This window comes from Balaenoptera musculus, chromosome 11 (genome assembly GCF_009873245.2).
Source record: "Balaenoptera musculus isolate JJ_BM4_2016_0621 chromosome 11, mBalMus1.pri.v3, whole genome shotgun sequence".
Classification (NCBI taxonomy): domain Eukaryota; kingdom Metazoa; phylum Chordata; class Mammalia; order Artiodactyla; family Balaenopteridae; genus Balaenoptera; species Balaenoptera musculus.
The window spans coordinates 54,981,293-54,998,682 of NC_045795.1; the positions used below are offsets into that span (position 1 = coordinate 54,981,293).

Here is a 17,390-nt window from a genome sequence, read left to right on the forward strand (position 1 = left end):
TTAAATGCCTCTGGTCTGCCCAGGCACTGAAAACACACCCTCCACTTTTGCTCTCATCTGTGGCTCTGAGGCCCTTCTGTGAGCCTGGCTTCTGGCCCTCCGAGGCTTTGCAGACTCTTGATGCAAGCGATCTCCTGATCCCTTGCGGTCTCCTCTCCCAGCCATGGCCTGTACTGCCAGAGGCTGAGGGGAATCCAGTAGCTAAACCGATAAGAACAGGGGCCTAGAACATCTTTGAACTATCTCATCTATATTTACCTTTGAATCATTTATATATATTTTATGTAATCCAAGAAATATTTATGAATCTATTTCTAGATATTCATATTTATAACATATATATTATTTATTTCTAGATTTTTTAAAGTTTTTTTTCCCATATCATGGTAAGGTACCTTTCTTGTCTAATTTACATTAATTTTATCAAATAAATTGTAGGAGTGATGCCATGGTTGTACAATCTGGAAGCAAACTAATTATCAGTAACAATGTTAACTATTGTTCACCGCTGATTAAGTACCGTACTGATTACATTTCTTTTCTTACACATTTCTTTTTCTTATTTTTACCCATTCTCCATATTGTTCCTCTAGGTAAGTGATCTCAAGGGCAACAATTGTTTTATCTTTAACTCTGATACTATATGAAATTCAACCAAGGGGTAAGCAATGCCTCGATGGCAAAATCTTATCAAAATTAGTCTGGCCAATTGTTTTATAGATATCTGTAATCGATATCATTTCTTTTAAAAAGCCTGTCATCCAATGTAGTTGATTCAGCCATTTGCATTGAGAAAACCCCTTCAATATTTTCTCCTAACATCTATATATAAACTTCTTCATTCACTGGAGCTTCAACACTTGGTTTTCTATGGACAGCTCACTTATCCATAGTGGCAAATGATACCAGGCTCATAAAATGGCTCAGTGCCCAACAGTTAATCAGTGTTGTATTGGTTTGCATTGATCCATTCCAAAATCCATCTCAATATCATAAGTCACATTCTTAACAATTTTCAACTGTAACTCATAGAACTATCTTAGATTTTCCTAGAAGTTCATATCCCAGGGAAGAACTGATGGTTTCTGTGAAGATCTGGCCCCATGTCTTCGCTATATCTCCATATTCCAAGGACCACAGCATTCCAAGGGGCTGACTTGACCTGGTTTCCTGCAAGTTCAACTTTGCTTTTTGTCACAGTAGTACATGAGACTAGTTTAAAGGTGGTACTGATGGTACTGAAAATACTACAATGGAAACTGTCTCATCCTATAACCCAGACTCGCTTCTGAAAGGCAACCACTTTCATCCTTTTTAATTGTTGCTTCTGGCATTCATTTCAGTATTTCTAAATCCTGTGCTTCTACTACTATTTATTGATGAATCAAACATGTCTTGGCTTCCTGCTATAGAGGATGAGGATTCAGCTCTAACCCCTCCAGCAACCCCTGCTTGTTCACTTCTTCCTCACTCTCACTTTCCCACAAGAGTCACATCACAGTCTGCTGCTCCCTTGCTCTCTCATCTTCCCAAGTAGTTTTATCACAATTTTGTGTTAAATATAGTCACTTTATACACTATTATGACCATTGCTCACTTCTGATTCTAGTATTGTACCATGATTACATTTCTTTCCTTACACAGGTTTTATGTTGCTTCATACTGGAAATTGCCTTTTTCATTGCCTTGACTTTTCATGCACCTATAATTGTTTTTTTTTATATACTCTCATATATCTGTCTAATGCCATATCTATTATGATATCCAAATCTAAAAAAGCTCTATAAATGTTTAAGTTCCATTTTTTCCCAAGTCTACTGCCTCACTTCATCTGTGGCTCCTGTCTAGGGCTATTACTGTGTTGTCATATGGGCATATCATTTACCTGTCCTCTATGTTGTTCTTGTGTTGCACACTGAATCTGATATTTTCCTCTTCCTTGATTTATTTCTTCATCTTTCTAAGGCACATTCTTCAGTAGTTTTCTAAGAAAGCGTGTATGGAAAGTTAAATATTTTTAACTCCTGAGGATCTGAATATGTGTTTATTCTGCCTTCATACTTGTTAGTAATTTGGCTGGGTATAAAATTCTAGGTTGGAAATTTTCTTCTTGCAGAATTTTGAAATTCCACAGTTTTTGAAGCTCCATGACTTTCTAGTTTCCAAGCTGCTATTGGGAAATCCAATCTTCCTCTCTTCTGCTAAATTGCTTACCACACCTTCAGTTGCTATCTTCCAAATGTATGTTGAACTTTCTTCTACTCTTGCCACTCCTCCCAGTAACTCTGTTATTTGGGCGTTTATACCATTTTTTTATTCTTGCTAATTTTAGTGGGGTTTTGGTATGAATAAGTGGGAAACTCATGTTGCCAGTCCACCATATTTACTCAAAATCCAGTAATATCTTTATTTTTCCAAGTGTGTAAATCCATGCCATCCCCTTTGCATATATTATGATGCTATTACTATTAGCATCCCTGAGAGTAGTTAGTACTATTCCCATTTTACGATGAGACAGCTGAAGCTCCAAGAATGTTAGTAGTTTTCTTAAGTTTAAAGAGCCCACATGAGACAGATTCAAATTTAAAATCATGTTTTTCCCACCCTACTGAGGCATAACGGTCACATTCAGTGATGCCTTTGTGATGCAGATCAGTGGTGATAAAACAACTTAGATTATAGCTTCTCCATATCTTGCTACAGTAAACTAATGCCACTGCTGGGATTTAAATTATTCCTTTGAACTAGTCTCTGAGCCACAGAATACAAGCTTGCCTCTTCAATCACTTTTGTTATTCCATGGTAGAAATTGGAACACCTAAAACCAAATAATTGCTGGTGGTCTGACTCATACAGTGGAGTGTTTTAGAACAAGCAAGGAAAAGTGAAATTATGGTGTTCAGGTCTGAAGGAAAATATACCTTAATATATAATGGCTCTATTTCAGAGTCCAGCACACAATGAAATAACTTTCCTCTTTGAAGCTTTTACTTACATTCTGACATAAGGCACAAATAGCATTCTCTATTTGAAAGCAAAAATTAAGTTACTGCCTTCAAAGTCCAGTCTTTTGAAGACATTGCAATCTTTCAGCTGAGTGGTTATTCTCAAAATGAAAAAGAGATTTTCCAACTAGTATTTATGAACAAGCACACATACCCAGTAATTTATGGTGTGTTTATATGTCACTTCGACTTTCTGTGTTTATAACAGCAGACACACTTTGTGTTAAATGTTGCCTTCGTGAAGGGAGTTTTCAGGTAATACCTCCTGAAGGGTTTCTAGGCCTTTGTCCAGTCAAGAGTTTTCCTGTTGCTTTTCTCAGCTGACTGTCAGGTTCTCATAGTCCCTATTTTATCATCTCATTATCCTCAACTGCATCCTCATGTAGGTTAAACAAGCCAAATAAAAGGAGGAAATGTTTGGGTCAAGCAGGGAAAGAGTGAAATTAAGCAGGACCTCCTCTGACCTGAGGCAAGTCATTCTACTGCTTGGACCCTCAGGCTTCTCGTCTGTGAAATAAAATCATACACATACACCATTGTAAAGCAATTATACTCCAATAAAGATGTTAAAAAAATAATATAAAATAAAAGCATACACATAGATGATCTCCAAGTCCTCTTTCAGCTCTTGAATGCCATTCCTACACCATCGATGAAATCAACTTAAATTAATTATCTAAATCAGTCACCACTGATTTCATTGTGTGTGTGACTGACTATAAAAGAATTCGTTCATTAATTTCTTTAATACGTATTTATTGGGCATCATACCCAGAGCTGGGTATACAATAGCAAATGGACAGACTCAGTCCTTAGCCTCATTGAGTTCATAGTCCAGAGGAAAAGACAAAAACGAACTCTCAAATAAATAACAACTGTGATAAATCCTGTGAAAGATAATAACAGAGCGCTGTGAAAAGACTAACAGGAAAAAGAGATAATTTAGAGTGGAGGAGGGGGAATGTTCCCAAGAAGGCCTCATTGAAGAAGTGACAAGCGGCCCTAAGGATGAGGACAGTGAAACAAGTGAGGAGCTACAGACAAGCATTGCAGGCACACAGGGCAGCATGTGTAAAGACCCTGAGGGATTCAAGAGCTTGTGCATTCAAGGAACTTGAAGAAGGTCATGTGGCTAGACCCTGGTGAGCAAGAGGGGTCGGCCTGAGACAAAGTTAGAAATGGGCTCCCACCAAATCATACAAAGTCTCGCCACCATGGTGAGCATTTTGTATAACATCAGAAAAGCAGGGAGAACCTACCGAGAGACCATTAAGTAGGAGGTTCTACACACAGTGGAGGAAGGCAAAAATGGATAAGGCAATTCAGTCAGGAATTGGTCTGGACAAGGCGTGGTGATGGTTTGGAGGAGGCAGTGGTGGAGAAGAGGGTGGATTTTATGTGTGTTGGGCTGTCGTCGCTTTGTGTCTGTGGTCAGCTATGATATACCGGGAGACCTGTGACCTCATGTGTCAGGGCCTATGGACATATTAATTCCTACTGAGGGAGGCTCGTTGCCTTTCCAGCTGGTCTTCTTGGGCAGCATTCCACGTGATCCATGGAAAGTATTCACACATCCTTTTGCTGACAAGCTTTTAAGGTGCGGGCCTTGCCTATATGGCTGTTTCTCCTTGGTAGGCTGGCAGGACCACTGGTCACCCATATCCCTCACCTACACGCTCCCATGGGTGTGGCCACAGCCATGTGTCCAAATCTCCTCAAAATCCCTCTCAGTAGGAGGAGACTGAGAAGAGAAGAAAGCACCTCCTTCTTCTCATTATGTAGAGAAGCATAGTTTTAGGGATAAAACTAATAGTGCCTCAACAACTCTACAAAGAAATTCTCCCTCCAGTCTCCCACCTCCCTTCTGCTTTTCCAGTAGGCTTGATTTGCTTGGTCACCTAAGCACTGTGAAATCTATTTTGGCGCCTCATTTTTAAGACCTCCTTGGAAGCCTACTACCTCCTTTTCATAAGTCAGAGCAGATGGCACCTCTTGTCCTGTATCCTCTGTCCTGGAGTCAGTGGAGACAGAAGACATCCCATTTTAACATCCTCTCTTCGCCTCCATCCAGCCACTTTCTAAAACAACAAATGAGGTGCCCAGCACTACTCCTGTCTTCCTGAAGCTCCCACATCCCGCCCTCTGGTCTGTCCTCCCGATGCCTCTCCAGTGCTGCTGCCTTGGGCCTTGGTGCAGGCCGAGATTTTGGACACAGTGGCCAGGATGACTCTCTGCCTCTCCTCCCTCCTCTGCTTTCTTTCTTCTCACCCGTTATGGCACCCTGTCCCAGGACACTAAGTGACTCACTGCAGGGGTAGTTTCACTGCCCCCCACCTCCTCTTCCTTTTCCCCCAGGCAGGGGCTGGTGTCTGATCGAGCCCTCTATCCCCCACTTTAGACCATCATCAGCCCCACTTTCACACAGACCACGCTGTTGCCCCTTTATTGGTCATTTTCCAGAGAGTTTGCCCAATAGTTCAGACTGTGTGATGGGAATTCAGGTAAAAATGGGTAGAATTTCAGGACTTGGACGACTCAGCAAGATACACAGAAGAGCAGAAATGTGATCCATATGAAGAGCAAAGAAAGTGGGATTTGCGAGCTTGAATTGAGTGAGCAATGAAAGCAGAGGAGGTTGAGATTGTCTGGAGGAATAAACAGGAAAGGGGCAGAAGGAAACCAGAGCTGATACTTTGGGTAGAAAATATGGAAGAAGGTAAAAGAATCGACTGTAATATTTTGTCCATTTTTAAATGTTCATATAAACATCACAGGAAAGAGGAATTAGCTGGGTTATGGGAATGGCCACTTTTTCAGTGATTTCATACAAGTTGCCAGGGAAGAGTAGGTTGTATCCTAACCAAAGCTCACCATGTATCTGACAGGAACAAATGCTAAGCATGGACTGCGCTGCAAGGCCTGTAAGATGAGTGTCCACCACAAGTGCATGGACGGCCTGGCACCCCAGCGGTGCATGGGCAAGCTGGTAAGGGCTGGTGCCCGGAGTGTGCCCCGGAACCGCTGCTCAGGGCCCCTGCCTGCCCGATGAAATCACTCCATTCAAAATATTTCATGGCAGCACCCTGAGAACTGGACACCGGGAAGGTACCCCCCACGTCTCTGGCTGGACAACTTGGCTTCCTAGTTGGCATAAAGATTGAGCAAGGAGGAACTTTGTCAACTTAGGAGATGCATGCTGCACGTGTGGAAAGGGCTCAGTGTCCTTCATAGAGTGGACAACTTGTCCTGGGTCGGCACTTTCCCGGTTTTAGCATTGGGACTGTCCAGGTTTTGCAAGTAAAAAGCAGGCATCCCAGGAACCCCCTCAGCCCCAGCTTAATTGTCTGACAGCTCAGTGCGTATCAAGAATGGTATAGAGATGAACCGCCCCACAGAAGTGGAGAGAGTAGTAAACATCTTTACCACTGTAACAGATCATGGTGGCCAAACCAAGGGCTGGGGGCTTAGCCTGGCCCATTCTGGGCTGATTGTCACATCTCAGGGGTGGACTTCAATACTGGTGCCACACAATGATAAAAAAGCCACCCAGAACACTTGAGAATAGTTGAAACTAAGATGGCCAAAGAATTATAGAAGGGACCAAGAATGTCTACCCTAGACATACTTAGGGCATGACAGCTGTCTTCAGAAAAATTTAAGATCTGTCACACAGAATTCTGTCATCCTCTGTGGCTTCAGGGAAAAGGCCTAGGATCAGTAGGTTCCAAGTCTTAACCATCAGAGATCATGTCACCAAGGACCTGCCTCCAGGATTAGTGAGAGTTCCTGCTATCCACATCCCCAGCAGTGTTCACAGGAGGATACCACTTGCTAGGAACATTGGAAGGGATTCTGGAATTCTAGTAGGGGTGGGACCCTTAAGTTCCCTTCTAACACTGGGGTACAGTAAGTCAGGATTCTTAGAGAGTTCATCTCCGTACTCTGATTGGCAGTGTCCTTTTCTCCAAAACCCCTGCCTCATGTGCTCCCCTCCTCCTCCTCCCATGGTGATTCCCACAAGCCAAGGCAGAAGCCATGGATGAGAGGTCAGAAAAACAGAATGGAATCTAGAACACAAAGCTCTGCGTAGAGCTCATCAGACATACAAGGGACTTCAGGTCTACCTGTGAGGTCTGCTTGCCCATGCCCAGGCCTTTTAATGATGTTAATAAACCACGTGGTGAAGTAACACACAATGGTCCATTTGTATCCTGGGAAATAATGAGCCCAACATAAAGGAGGCTGCAATGTGCACCTGCAGAGGAGAAGCAGGACGGGGGAGGGCAGGGCTGGGGGCTTGCTTTCTGGAGGGAGTGGAGCTTGCTTATTGACACCTGGACCTCCCAACCCGACCCCAGGGATAAATTATAGGACATGTCAGCGTCTTAAAGGGAGACAGGGAGGCACCCCTAGAGGAACCAACTGGTTTCATTTTTAGAGTTCTCGTGGGGTTTTCTCCATCTCATCAATAACATTGAGCCCTTCTCTTTCTCATTCTGTCTCCAGCCAAAGGGGTTTCGGCGTTACTACAGCTCCCCCTTGCTCATTCATGAACAGTTTGGATGCATTAAAGAAGTTATGCCCATTGGTGAGTTGGGACCCGGTGGGCTGAGCTGGGTTTGGAGCAGTGACGTCAGAGCTGATGGCTGCTCTTCTCCCAGGTCCCGGTGCTGCAGTACCAGTGGGGGGCCAGGGGGTGGCATTCGTTTGGTGGCTAATTGGGTTATGGTTGTTTGTTTTGCTGGAGGGGAAACTTAAGGTGAACCAAATTCTCCAGAAATTTTTGTCCTCTCCCTGATGAAGCTTCAAAGAACCCAGGTCCCAAAGGCCATCAGCAGCATGGCAGAGTGGAAGGAGCATGGAGCCTGGCATCCCATAGACCTGGGTCAAAGCCCAGCTCCTCCATTGGCCAACTGTGTGTCTGAACAAGCTACTCAACCTGCTGGACCCTATACAATGAAAACAGCAGGGCTTCCCTGGTGGCGCAGTGGTTGAGAATCTGCCTGCCAATGCAGGGGACACGGGTTCGAGCCCTGGTCTGGGAAGATCCCACATGCCGCGGAGCAACTAGGCCTGTGAGCCACAGTTACTGAGCCTGTGCGTCTGGAGCCTGTGCTCCGCAACAAGAGAGGCCGCGACAGTGATAGGCCCGTGCACCGCGATGAAGAGTGGCCCCCACTTGCCGCAACTAGAGAAAAGCCCTCGCACAGAAACGAAGACCCAACACAGCTATAAATAAATAAATTAATTAATTAAAAAAAAACCAGCAATGGCTGCTTTGCATAATTTTTTGTAGAAAATAGGTATACATTATAAACCAATGCTTGGAAGGGGCTTACTGAATATTGTTTATTCTTTCATGAGGAAAAAATGTCTTATATTTTTAGGTATTTCTGGCTTGAATATATTCCTCAACAATATCTTTCAGTTCCATTGCTTCTCCCTTTCTGAAAATCTCTACATTTATGTTTGCCTTTTGGTGGGGGTAGGGGGAGGAACTTTTAAACTAGAAATTTACAAACTAGAAAGCTTTTAATTAGAAACTCCAGGAGGCCTGGTAATGTCCAAGTCTTTCAAAACGGTTGCCTCCTACTGCAAACTTTGTGTCACGAGACTTCGTACCTTGGTGAGCAGGGCCTTTCACTAGAGGAAATAAAGCTGGTCTCTAGGAAGAACCTGGGCACTGGAGTCCTGCGGGTGGATAACAAAGAGGAAAGCCAGTCAATCAGCAAAGGTTTGGGAGCACAGAGGGCTGAGTGCAGTGGAGGGACCTGGGAAATGGGCACAGGTCGTGGGGCAGCATGCGAGGAAACTTGACCACAAAAGCCCCATTTTCCCAGGGGTAAGAGGGTCTCTTGTGTAGGACCTACTTTTCGAGCCATTAACCCGGGAGGTATGATAGGTGGTTATCTATCCCGACCGTGATATGAGGAAACCCTTCTCTCAGGTGAGCTTTCTCTTCTGCTGCAGCCTGTGGCAATAAGGTGGACCCTGTCTATGAGACCCTCCGCTTCGGCACCTCCCTGGCCCAGAGAACCAAGAAGGGCAGCTCTGGCAGCGGCTCCAATTCGCCTCACGGAACCTCGGTAATTGTCCTCTTCCTCCCTCGGGCACCGTGCAGTGTGGGTCCCACCTAAATGCATCAGGCTGGGGGAGTCTCTTGGGGGTCAGGCAGCCTTTAAAGGGAGCTCCAAGTGCCTTTGGGCCACTAAAGGTTAACCTTCTGGGGCCAACCCCCAGAGATCCTTTTACTTTCCTCCTAAAGACCACGCTCCTGGCCTCAGGCTCATTGACTCTCTCTCCCTCCCCCTCCCACCACTACTAGCTTATCCGCCCGACACATAGAAAGGTTCGGCCCAAACAAGGGGCAGAAGCAGAGGAGTCCCAGTTGTGTCCAGTTCTCCTTCCAGCTACATCCCAGTTCAAGAATACAGCCATTTCTCACATTTTCTCAGTCCTGTCTCTCTAAGGCAAGGTGCACCCTTGGATTTCTTTCACACAAACACTGCCCGCCCCGGGGAGAGGGTGGGGAATGGAGGGGGGCGCTTCCCTCCATGGGACACACACCCTCCCAAGCACCTCTCTCTTATGTTTTACCTGATCTAAAATGAGTGTTGTGTGCATCTCTGTGGCCTGGTGTCATCATCCTCTCTCTGGCTTTCCCAACCAGAATTTCTATGAATGCCCCAAGATGCCACACAACTCTGTAGCAGAGAGAAGGCTCCCCAGAGATGGGCCTGACCTGCCCGCATGAGCAGCGATGTCTGCTGCTGCGGTTCTGAGCTCTTGCTCGTCACAGCAGGGAGACATCCTGAGAAACACTCCGCGGGAGACAGTGAACGTTTTCGCCTCCACATTTGTGACTGATGCTACGAGCAGAAAGACCGTCACAGGCATAATTGAGGGATGTCCAGGCTGCTTTCGTGTCTAAAACAGCTTTGTTTCTAGCAATGTCTCGACCCTACAGACTGGTTTTAGGGGCAAAAAGCACAGTTTGTTCAATGTCAGTAACATGTTCGTTCATCATATTCCACTTATACTTCCTGGCACTGGTTCCATCAGTAAATATTTCTCGGAATTTTGCTCTGTGAAGGCTTTGTTCTGAGAGCTGCAGGGAGACAAAGACAAATCAAATTGTACTTAAATATCTGTCACTTCACTCTCCCCAGAGTCCAACTTGCCTCAGTGGAAGCAAACAGAAACAATTGATTGCTACTTTAACATGACTTTGCTTCCTTCCTGCAGGGTAGGTAGTAATGAACTTCAGCCTCTTGCCATCCTGGCAGTATTGTTATATCCTAAAGCGAACATATTCCCACATAGCAAAGGTTGATTTTCTTCCAGGGCTGTAGAGGCATTTGCTTTACATTGTTGGGAAGTTGCTGCCTGGCTGTTTCTAAATCGTTAGGTCTCTTCTCAAGTGCTTTCAAATGTTCTAGAATAGAGAAGACTTGACGGCTTTGGGAAGATCAGCAGAAACCAAATTCGAAAACTTTCTAGGAGTTGGTTAGCTAGTTTAGGAATAATCTTCAGTTTTGTAAGATTAAATTAACATAATAATAGCAACTTCTATTCAGAAATAGTGAGCTTCAGAGGAACAGGGTACAAGTGACTTAGAGACCCTGTGACATTTTTTTTCTTCTTTCTGATGTGTCATGAAAGGAAGAATGGCTGAAATAAATCTTAAAGCTAAATTGTAAGAAGAAATCAGTCTCAGGAAGGTGGTACTAAAGTACTCTAGAGCTGATGAGGAGAGTTAGGAAGGCAAACTTGTTCCTCTCTAGTAAGATATAAATAAATTGTTTTACAAATATGACTCTCCTCTAAGGCCCCCTAAATTCCTCTTTTAAAGAGACGAGAGATGCACAGATAGAAGTAGGGCATCTGGCCCTTTGAAAGAGGCGATCTGTGGTGTAAATGTTTAATGACCAACGAGGGCTGGACCCCGATTTGTAGCATTTGCCAATTTCCATGGTGTAAATACTCCCACTGTGGCCAATTTCAAGCTTACCAGTGTGATGACCCTAAAGGCTCTCACCAGCCCATGTGAGCTAGTCCAGCTATACTGCTGGGTGAAGCACAGTGCTTAAGAGACGAACCTAGAGAATGTTATGCTCAGTGAAATAAGTCAGACAGAGAAAGACAAGTACTGTCTGATATCACTTATATGTGGAATCTAAAAAATAATACAAATGACGGATATGCAAAACAGAAACAGACTCACAGATAAAGAAAATAAATTTATGGTTCCAAAAGGGGAAAGGGAAGGGGAGAGGGACAAATTAGGCATATGGGATCAACAGATACAAACTACTATACATAAAATAGATAAGCTGTAAGGATTTACTGTATAGCACAGGGAATTATAGCCATTATCTTGAAATAACTTTAATGGAGTACAGTCTGCAAAGTACTGAATCATTATGCTGTACACCTGAAACTAACATAATATTGTAAATCAACTATACTTTAAAAGAAAAAAAGAGCCTGGGCTCTGGAGACAACACCAGGGGTTCAAACTCCAGCTCCACCACTTACGAGCTCTGAGACCTCAAGTTGAGTTCTTGATTGTCTCTGGGCTTCAGATTCCTATCTGAAAAATAGGCCTATCAGAGGATTATTGTGAAGCATAAATGAGATGATTCATATAAAGTATGTAAAAACAGCACATGATAGATGATTGGTAACAATTAGCTATTTAGAGTGCTGCTTTATTATTGTTGTTATTTCTGTAACCTAAATTATAACTATGACTTCTCTTATACACAAGAAAGGGCAGAATTTGTTATTACAAAAGCAATTACTTTTCGCAGCAATGGAAACAGCATTAAACTCATACCTAAGTAATGCATCCCTCAGTAGTGCATCTTGTTCTCTATAATTGATATTTAACACTCACCTAGAAAGAGCTGTAGTTCTACTGACCATTTGAAGTGACAGGGTGTGGGCAGGAATTCTGATTTCTCTCTGTCGTCTCTTCCTGGGAAATAGCCTAACTGTGGCCTGTGCATATAGGCACTCATTCACCTGTCATGTGCCAACCCCTGAGCCTGCTCTGGACACTGGGAGGGAGGGACAGTGCCTGTAAGACAATACACAGCCTCTCTGAAGTTAACCAAACAGACAGAAGAGCAATGATGCGATTCTTAAGACAGTGTCATGTAAATTCCACCTTAGCTCTTCTACTGGTATCACAGTCTCTGCTCAGTCGGCCCCTGAAATGACATTGCTCATTCCACGCTGTTCCTCTTTTCAAGATTTCAGATCTTGTGGAGGTTCCTGAAGAGGCTGACGGGCCAGCAGGCGTGTATGGCCTACGGAAACGCAGCAACAGCGGTAAGTGGGGTGTGTGGGGATCTAGCACCGCCCAGCACAAACAGGAATCACATCCGTCATCCAGGTCAGCAGGCAGGCACACCTGACTTCCAGGCTCCTCTCTCTGCCAGCTCTGGAATTCAATCCGGGCAAGTGTTTGATATTCTGGAGGGAAACCGGACATAATCACTGGTGGATTTCAGTGATTTGACTCTAACATTCCCTAAGTTCTGTCTTCTGAGTTCTCATGCCCTAAGGACATAGAGGTCCTTCCAGGCCTTTCTGTTAACACGTCACTTCCCCCACTGACCTACACTGGATAACAAAGCATCCCAGAGAGAACCACTCCATCCTACACCGGAAGTACTCCAGGTGAGGGGTGGTGCCGGGGAGTGTGGGCCTCACCTTGGCTCCTCCCCAGCAGAGATAACTGAGACTCAAAAACTGATCCGCACAATCTAGCCAGACATTCTTTATTAATATCGTTTAGTTTTCTAATAGCATAAGCCCTTCTTATAATAATTTCTAGAATACTTATTAGATGCTGACTACATGCTATTGCTTGCTAACATTGAGAAAGAACCTCTTCTTAAACCAGAACTTAAAGAAACATAACCAGCACCTTATGCCTGAATCTTGATGAGCCTCTTGATGTCAACAACTACTTAATTTCCACTCATTTATCCAAAAACTAATTATGAAGTATTTACTACCAGCAGCAAAACTACATAGGTCACAAAGCTGTCCTCGGGTCACTCATAACCCAGCACGGTTGCAGGTCCTGACCTGCGTTGTTACCTTGGGCTGAATGCATTCTCCTGGCAGAAGTTATCCCTCGAAGCTCTAATACCCGCAGGTGAAGCACAGGGATGCACCACCTTGGACAGATTTTCCACTTGACTAAGTGTCCCTGCCATTTCCAGACTGGAAGCAGGACTTCTGCATCAAATACCCCATAGCTGCTTTGTCAGCTGCTGTCTTACAAGGTATCACTTCACTTCCTTAGCTCTAGGAATCCATTCATTCTCTTCTCTAGTTAAGATGGGGCCTCTGCGATTCCCTCAGGCAGCGCCCCATGACCCTCCTTTCTAAATAAGCGTCAGCGTCCATTAGGGCCCCCTTTGCCAACCCCACCCAGCTGCTAAAGCACACTGCTAGGGTAATAAGTCTTTGGCATCAAATGGGGAGAACACTACTTTCAGATAAGTGCAGACATCCGTCAAGCACTTAGCAGTGCCATTAGAAAGACAAATCAGAGAGTGCCAGCTGCCAGAGGACCTCGTGGCAGAGCAGTAACCCTGCAGGACCTCCCAGCCCACTTCTGTCCAGCATTGCAGATCCAGCAACTGAATTTGGTGAGCAACCCTGGAGTTTGTCAGTATCTTAGGACCAAACTCACCAGAGGCTGGAATGTAAGCCAGAGCTGCATTTCAGTGCTGTAAGTCTGTCAGCTGTTCTGTCCCCTGAGTCTGAGTTCTGCCTGCCTTCTTCCCCTGGCACTTCTCACCAAATCGCAGGGGGCATCCTCATCATTAATTGCACTGGACATATTTGATCCTTGGCCCCTCCTTGCTGTGGAGGTAGATGCTGGACTTCACTTAGTGATCATGTGGTCTTCAAGAGACCTAGCCTCTCTCTGCTTCAGTCACCTCACCTCTAAAATGAGCATAATAATAACACAAATCCATAGGGTGTTGTGATCTTTAAATGAGGTAACAAAGGTAAATGCTATCTATACACTGATGACTCTGAAACTTCATTCCTAGCATTAGGCCTCTTTGCTGCCTCTGGATGCCTGTAGCCTACTGGAAATGGCCATCTGAATGGAGAGCAGGCATCTTCAAGTTAACACACCCAAATGGACTCTTGATTCCCTCACTCACCCCCCACCCCCGCCTACCAAAACCAGCTCTTCCTCAGTTGCTCCTGCTTAGTTGTAGGAACGCCATTTTCCTAGATGATCAGGCCAAGACTTGTGGCATCAGCCTTGACACCCTTCTTCTCACACCTCTTATCCAATCTGTTGGCAGATCTTATCTGCTGCTCTTCAAAATCACACCCAGCATGGGCCCACATCTTCCCTCTCTGCCTCCACCATCCTGGTCCAGCTTTATGGATGCTGTCACCCATTCCTCAGTAGCTGAGGTCTCTTTTTGCCCTGGGGATTTCTTTACTCAAAAATGGTCTTCTTAGGGTTTTATAATGTGAACAGCTGTATTTGGGGATCGTCAGTATGAAGCACCATTGCTATTAATGAAGTCATCGTCAGGTCACGAAGTGTCAGAGATGCAGCCTAGAGCCTCACTAATCTACATGTGGCCCATGGCCCAGCGGTCTGGGCAGAACTTGAGAGCCCATTAGAAATGCAGAATCTCAGGCTGCCCCAGACCTGAAAAATCAGAATTTCCATATAGACCTGTGATTCATATGCTTGTTAACGTTTGAGAAGCCAGATTAGAGGCCATTTAGTCTAACCCCTCTCCTCCAATATACACACACAAACAGGGACACACAGACATACACACACAACAAATACTGGATAGATAAGGAAATTGAGATGTGGAGTAATACACTCAAGGACACAAAGTTGATGATTTGCTGTCTCTTTCATGTTAAGGGGCATTTTCACAGTCTTATTCAAAGAAATCTGTTGAAAGAACTTAGCAAGTGATAAACCTCTAAAAAGCTTTGGAGATCTATTAGCTATTCCTTTGATCAGCAGTAGCTTTCTTCATGTGCACTCTTAGAAGCGAGAGGGATTAATTATGCATCAGCTTGCTTCAAAACGTGTTCGTTTGATTTGGATTTAATGCTCTGTCCATGTAGTTTGAGAAACAACATAGAGAAAACACCCTGCTTATATAGTCCAATTTCCCACTCGTCTTCTCACAGTCTTGGCAAGGAGATCTTCTGGTTCTGCTTTACCTGTTTCATGTATGTTCTAAAATGTACATAGGGCACACAGGTATTATTTCTGCCAGCCAGATGTTATGTCAAAATCCTTGAGAAATATTTCCAAGGCCACCTCAGAAGAAGGTACAATTCATACTCATGTCTTTAGTGCTAAGAGTGCAGTCTCTGCTTTCTCTCTTATATTATAAAAGCTCTTGGGTAGGTCTGAGTGTTTCTGGTTGTTGTTTTCAACACTATTCCTGGGTGGATCAGAAATATACATGGGCAAATTTGTTGGTCTTCACCTTTGGCTTAACTGCCAGAAACTCCACTGGAAGCAAGGTCATGAGCAGAAAGAGAAGTGTCTATCTAATACATAGCCTCAAAATGACAAAAACTCAAGGAGAAATTGACAGAACTATTAGGAAATTGGCATCGCGCTTCATAATGAGAGATTTTAACACTCCTCTCAGTCACTGGCAAATCAGATAAACAAAAAGATTCAGTACAGACGTGGAGGATCTGAGGATGCACTTGACAATCCAAATCTAATTGACTTTAAAAGGATGCTCCAAAAGAATATATATCTGAATCACTTGGCTGTACACCTGAAACTAACACAATATTGTAAACCAACTATACTTCAATTAAAAAATAAAATAATAAAAAATTAAATTAAAATTAAAAGGACACTCCATCTAACAAATGGGAAATTCACATTCTTCTTAAGAATGTATGGAACTATTATAAAAATTGGTGAGACTTCCCTGACAGTCCAGTGGTTAAGACTCCGCACTTCCACTGCAGGGGGCGTGGGTTCAGTCCCTGGTCAGGGAACTGAGATCCTGTATGCCACACAATGCAGCAAAAAAATAAATAAAATTGCTCACCTACTGGACCATAATGCAAGCTTCACACATTTCACAGAATTAATATGATACAGAACACATTTTTCTGACTACAATGCAAACAAGATAGAAATCAATATTCAAAATATAACTAGGAAAACCCATACTTTAGGAAATTAAAAACATATTTTTAAAAAGCTCACATGTCAGAAAAAGTCATAATGAAAATTGAAATATATTTAAAACTGAATAATAATGAAAACACGCCCATCACAACTTGTGGGATGCAGCTAAAATTGTGCCTAGAGTATTTAGCGCTAAAATTATTCCACTAAAAAGTAAAAGCTGAAAAGTAATAATCTAAGCATCGTATTCAAGAGGTCAGAAAAAGAAATAGAACAAACCCAAAGAATGCAGAAGGAAGGCATTAATAAAGACAAGAGAAGAAATTATTAAATGACACAGGTAGGTCAATAAATTCTAAGAACAGTTCTTTAAAAAAATAAAATTTACAATCACTAATAATTTTTTATGAATAAGAGAGAGAGAGATGAAACAAAAAGTAATTAAAAAGGAGGAATGTAACAGGTTGACAAGAAAGAATCTTATGACCAACTTCACACCAATACATTTAAAACTGTTTTTAAATGGACAGATGCCAAGAAACTTATCAATGACCAAAGTCTGACTCAAGAGGAAATAGAAATACAGAGAACTTGACTTTGCTTCCAATTATGGTGGAAACAATCAATATTTTAAGATTTTGCACAACAAAAATACCAGGCCCAGACAACTTTATCCCAGACAACTTTATAAATAAACTCTACCAAACATTTTTTTTTAAATAAATTTATTTATTTATTTATTTTTGGCTGCTTTGGGTCTTCGTTGCTGTGCACAGGCTTTCTCTAGTTGCGGCGAGCGGGGGCTACTCTTCGTTGCGGTGCACGGGCTTCTCATTGTGGTGGCTTCTCTTGTTGCAGAGCACGGGCTCTAGGCACGCGGGCATCCGTAGTTGTGGCACGTGGGCTCAGTAGTTGTGGCTCACTGACTCTAGAGCGCAGGCTCAGTAGTTGTGGTGAACGGGCTTAGTTGCTCTGCAGCATGTGGGATCTTCCCAGACCAGGGCTCAAACCCGTGTCCCCTGCATTGGCAGGCGGATCCCTAACCACAGCACCACCAGGGAAGTCCCTCCTTAAATGTTGGGTAGAGGGACTTCCCTGCGCCACAACTACTGAGCTGGAGCTCTAGAGCCAGCGAGAGCCACAACTACTGAAGACCGCGCGCCTAGAACCCGTGCTCGGCAACAAAGAGAAGCCACCGCAATGAG

At 43.7% G+C, this 17,390-nt stretch overlaps 1 protein-coding gene across 3 annotated transcripts in view; it reads left to right on the forward strand.

The window, feature by feature from the left end:
• STAC (SH3 and cysteine rich domain) overlaps positions 1 to 17,390 on the forward strand; it is a 101,128-nt gene that overhangs the window by 53,957 nt on the left and 29,781 nt on the right. For all 3 annotated transcript variants that reach the window (XM_036870751.1, XM_036870750.1, XM_036870749.1), the window contains exons 3-6: positions 5,891 to 5,991; positions 7,512 to 7,593; positions 8,976 to 9,091; positions 12,263 to 12,341. In XM_036870751.1, coding sequence (XP_036726646.1) covers positions 5,891 to 5,991; positions 7,512 to 7,593; positions 8,976 to 9,091; positions 12,263 to 12,341 — 378 coding nt within the window. The remainder of the gene's footprint in view (positions 1 to 5,890; positions 5,992 to 7,511; positions 7,594 to 8,975; positions 9,092 to 12,262; positions 12,342 to 17,390) is intronic.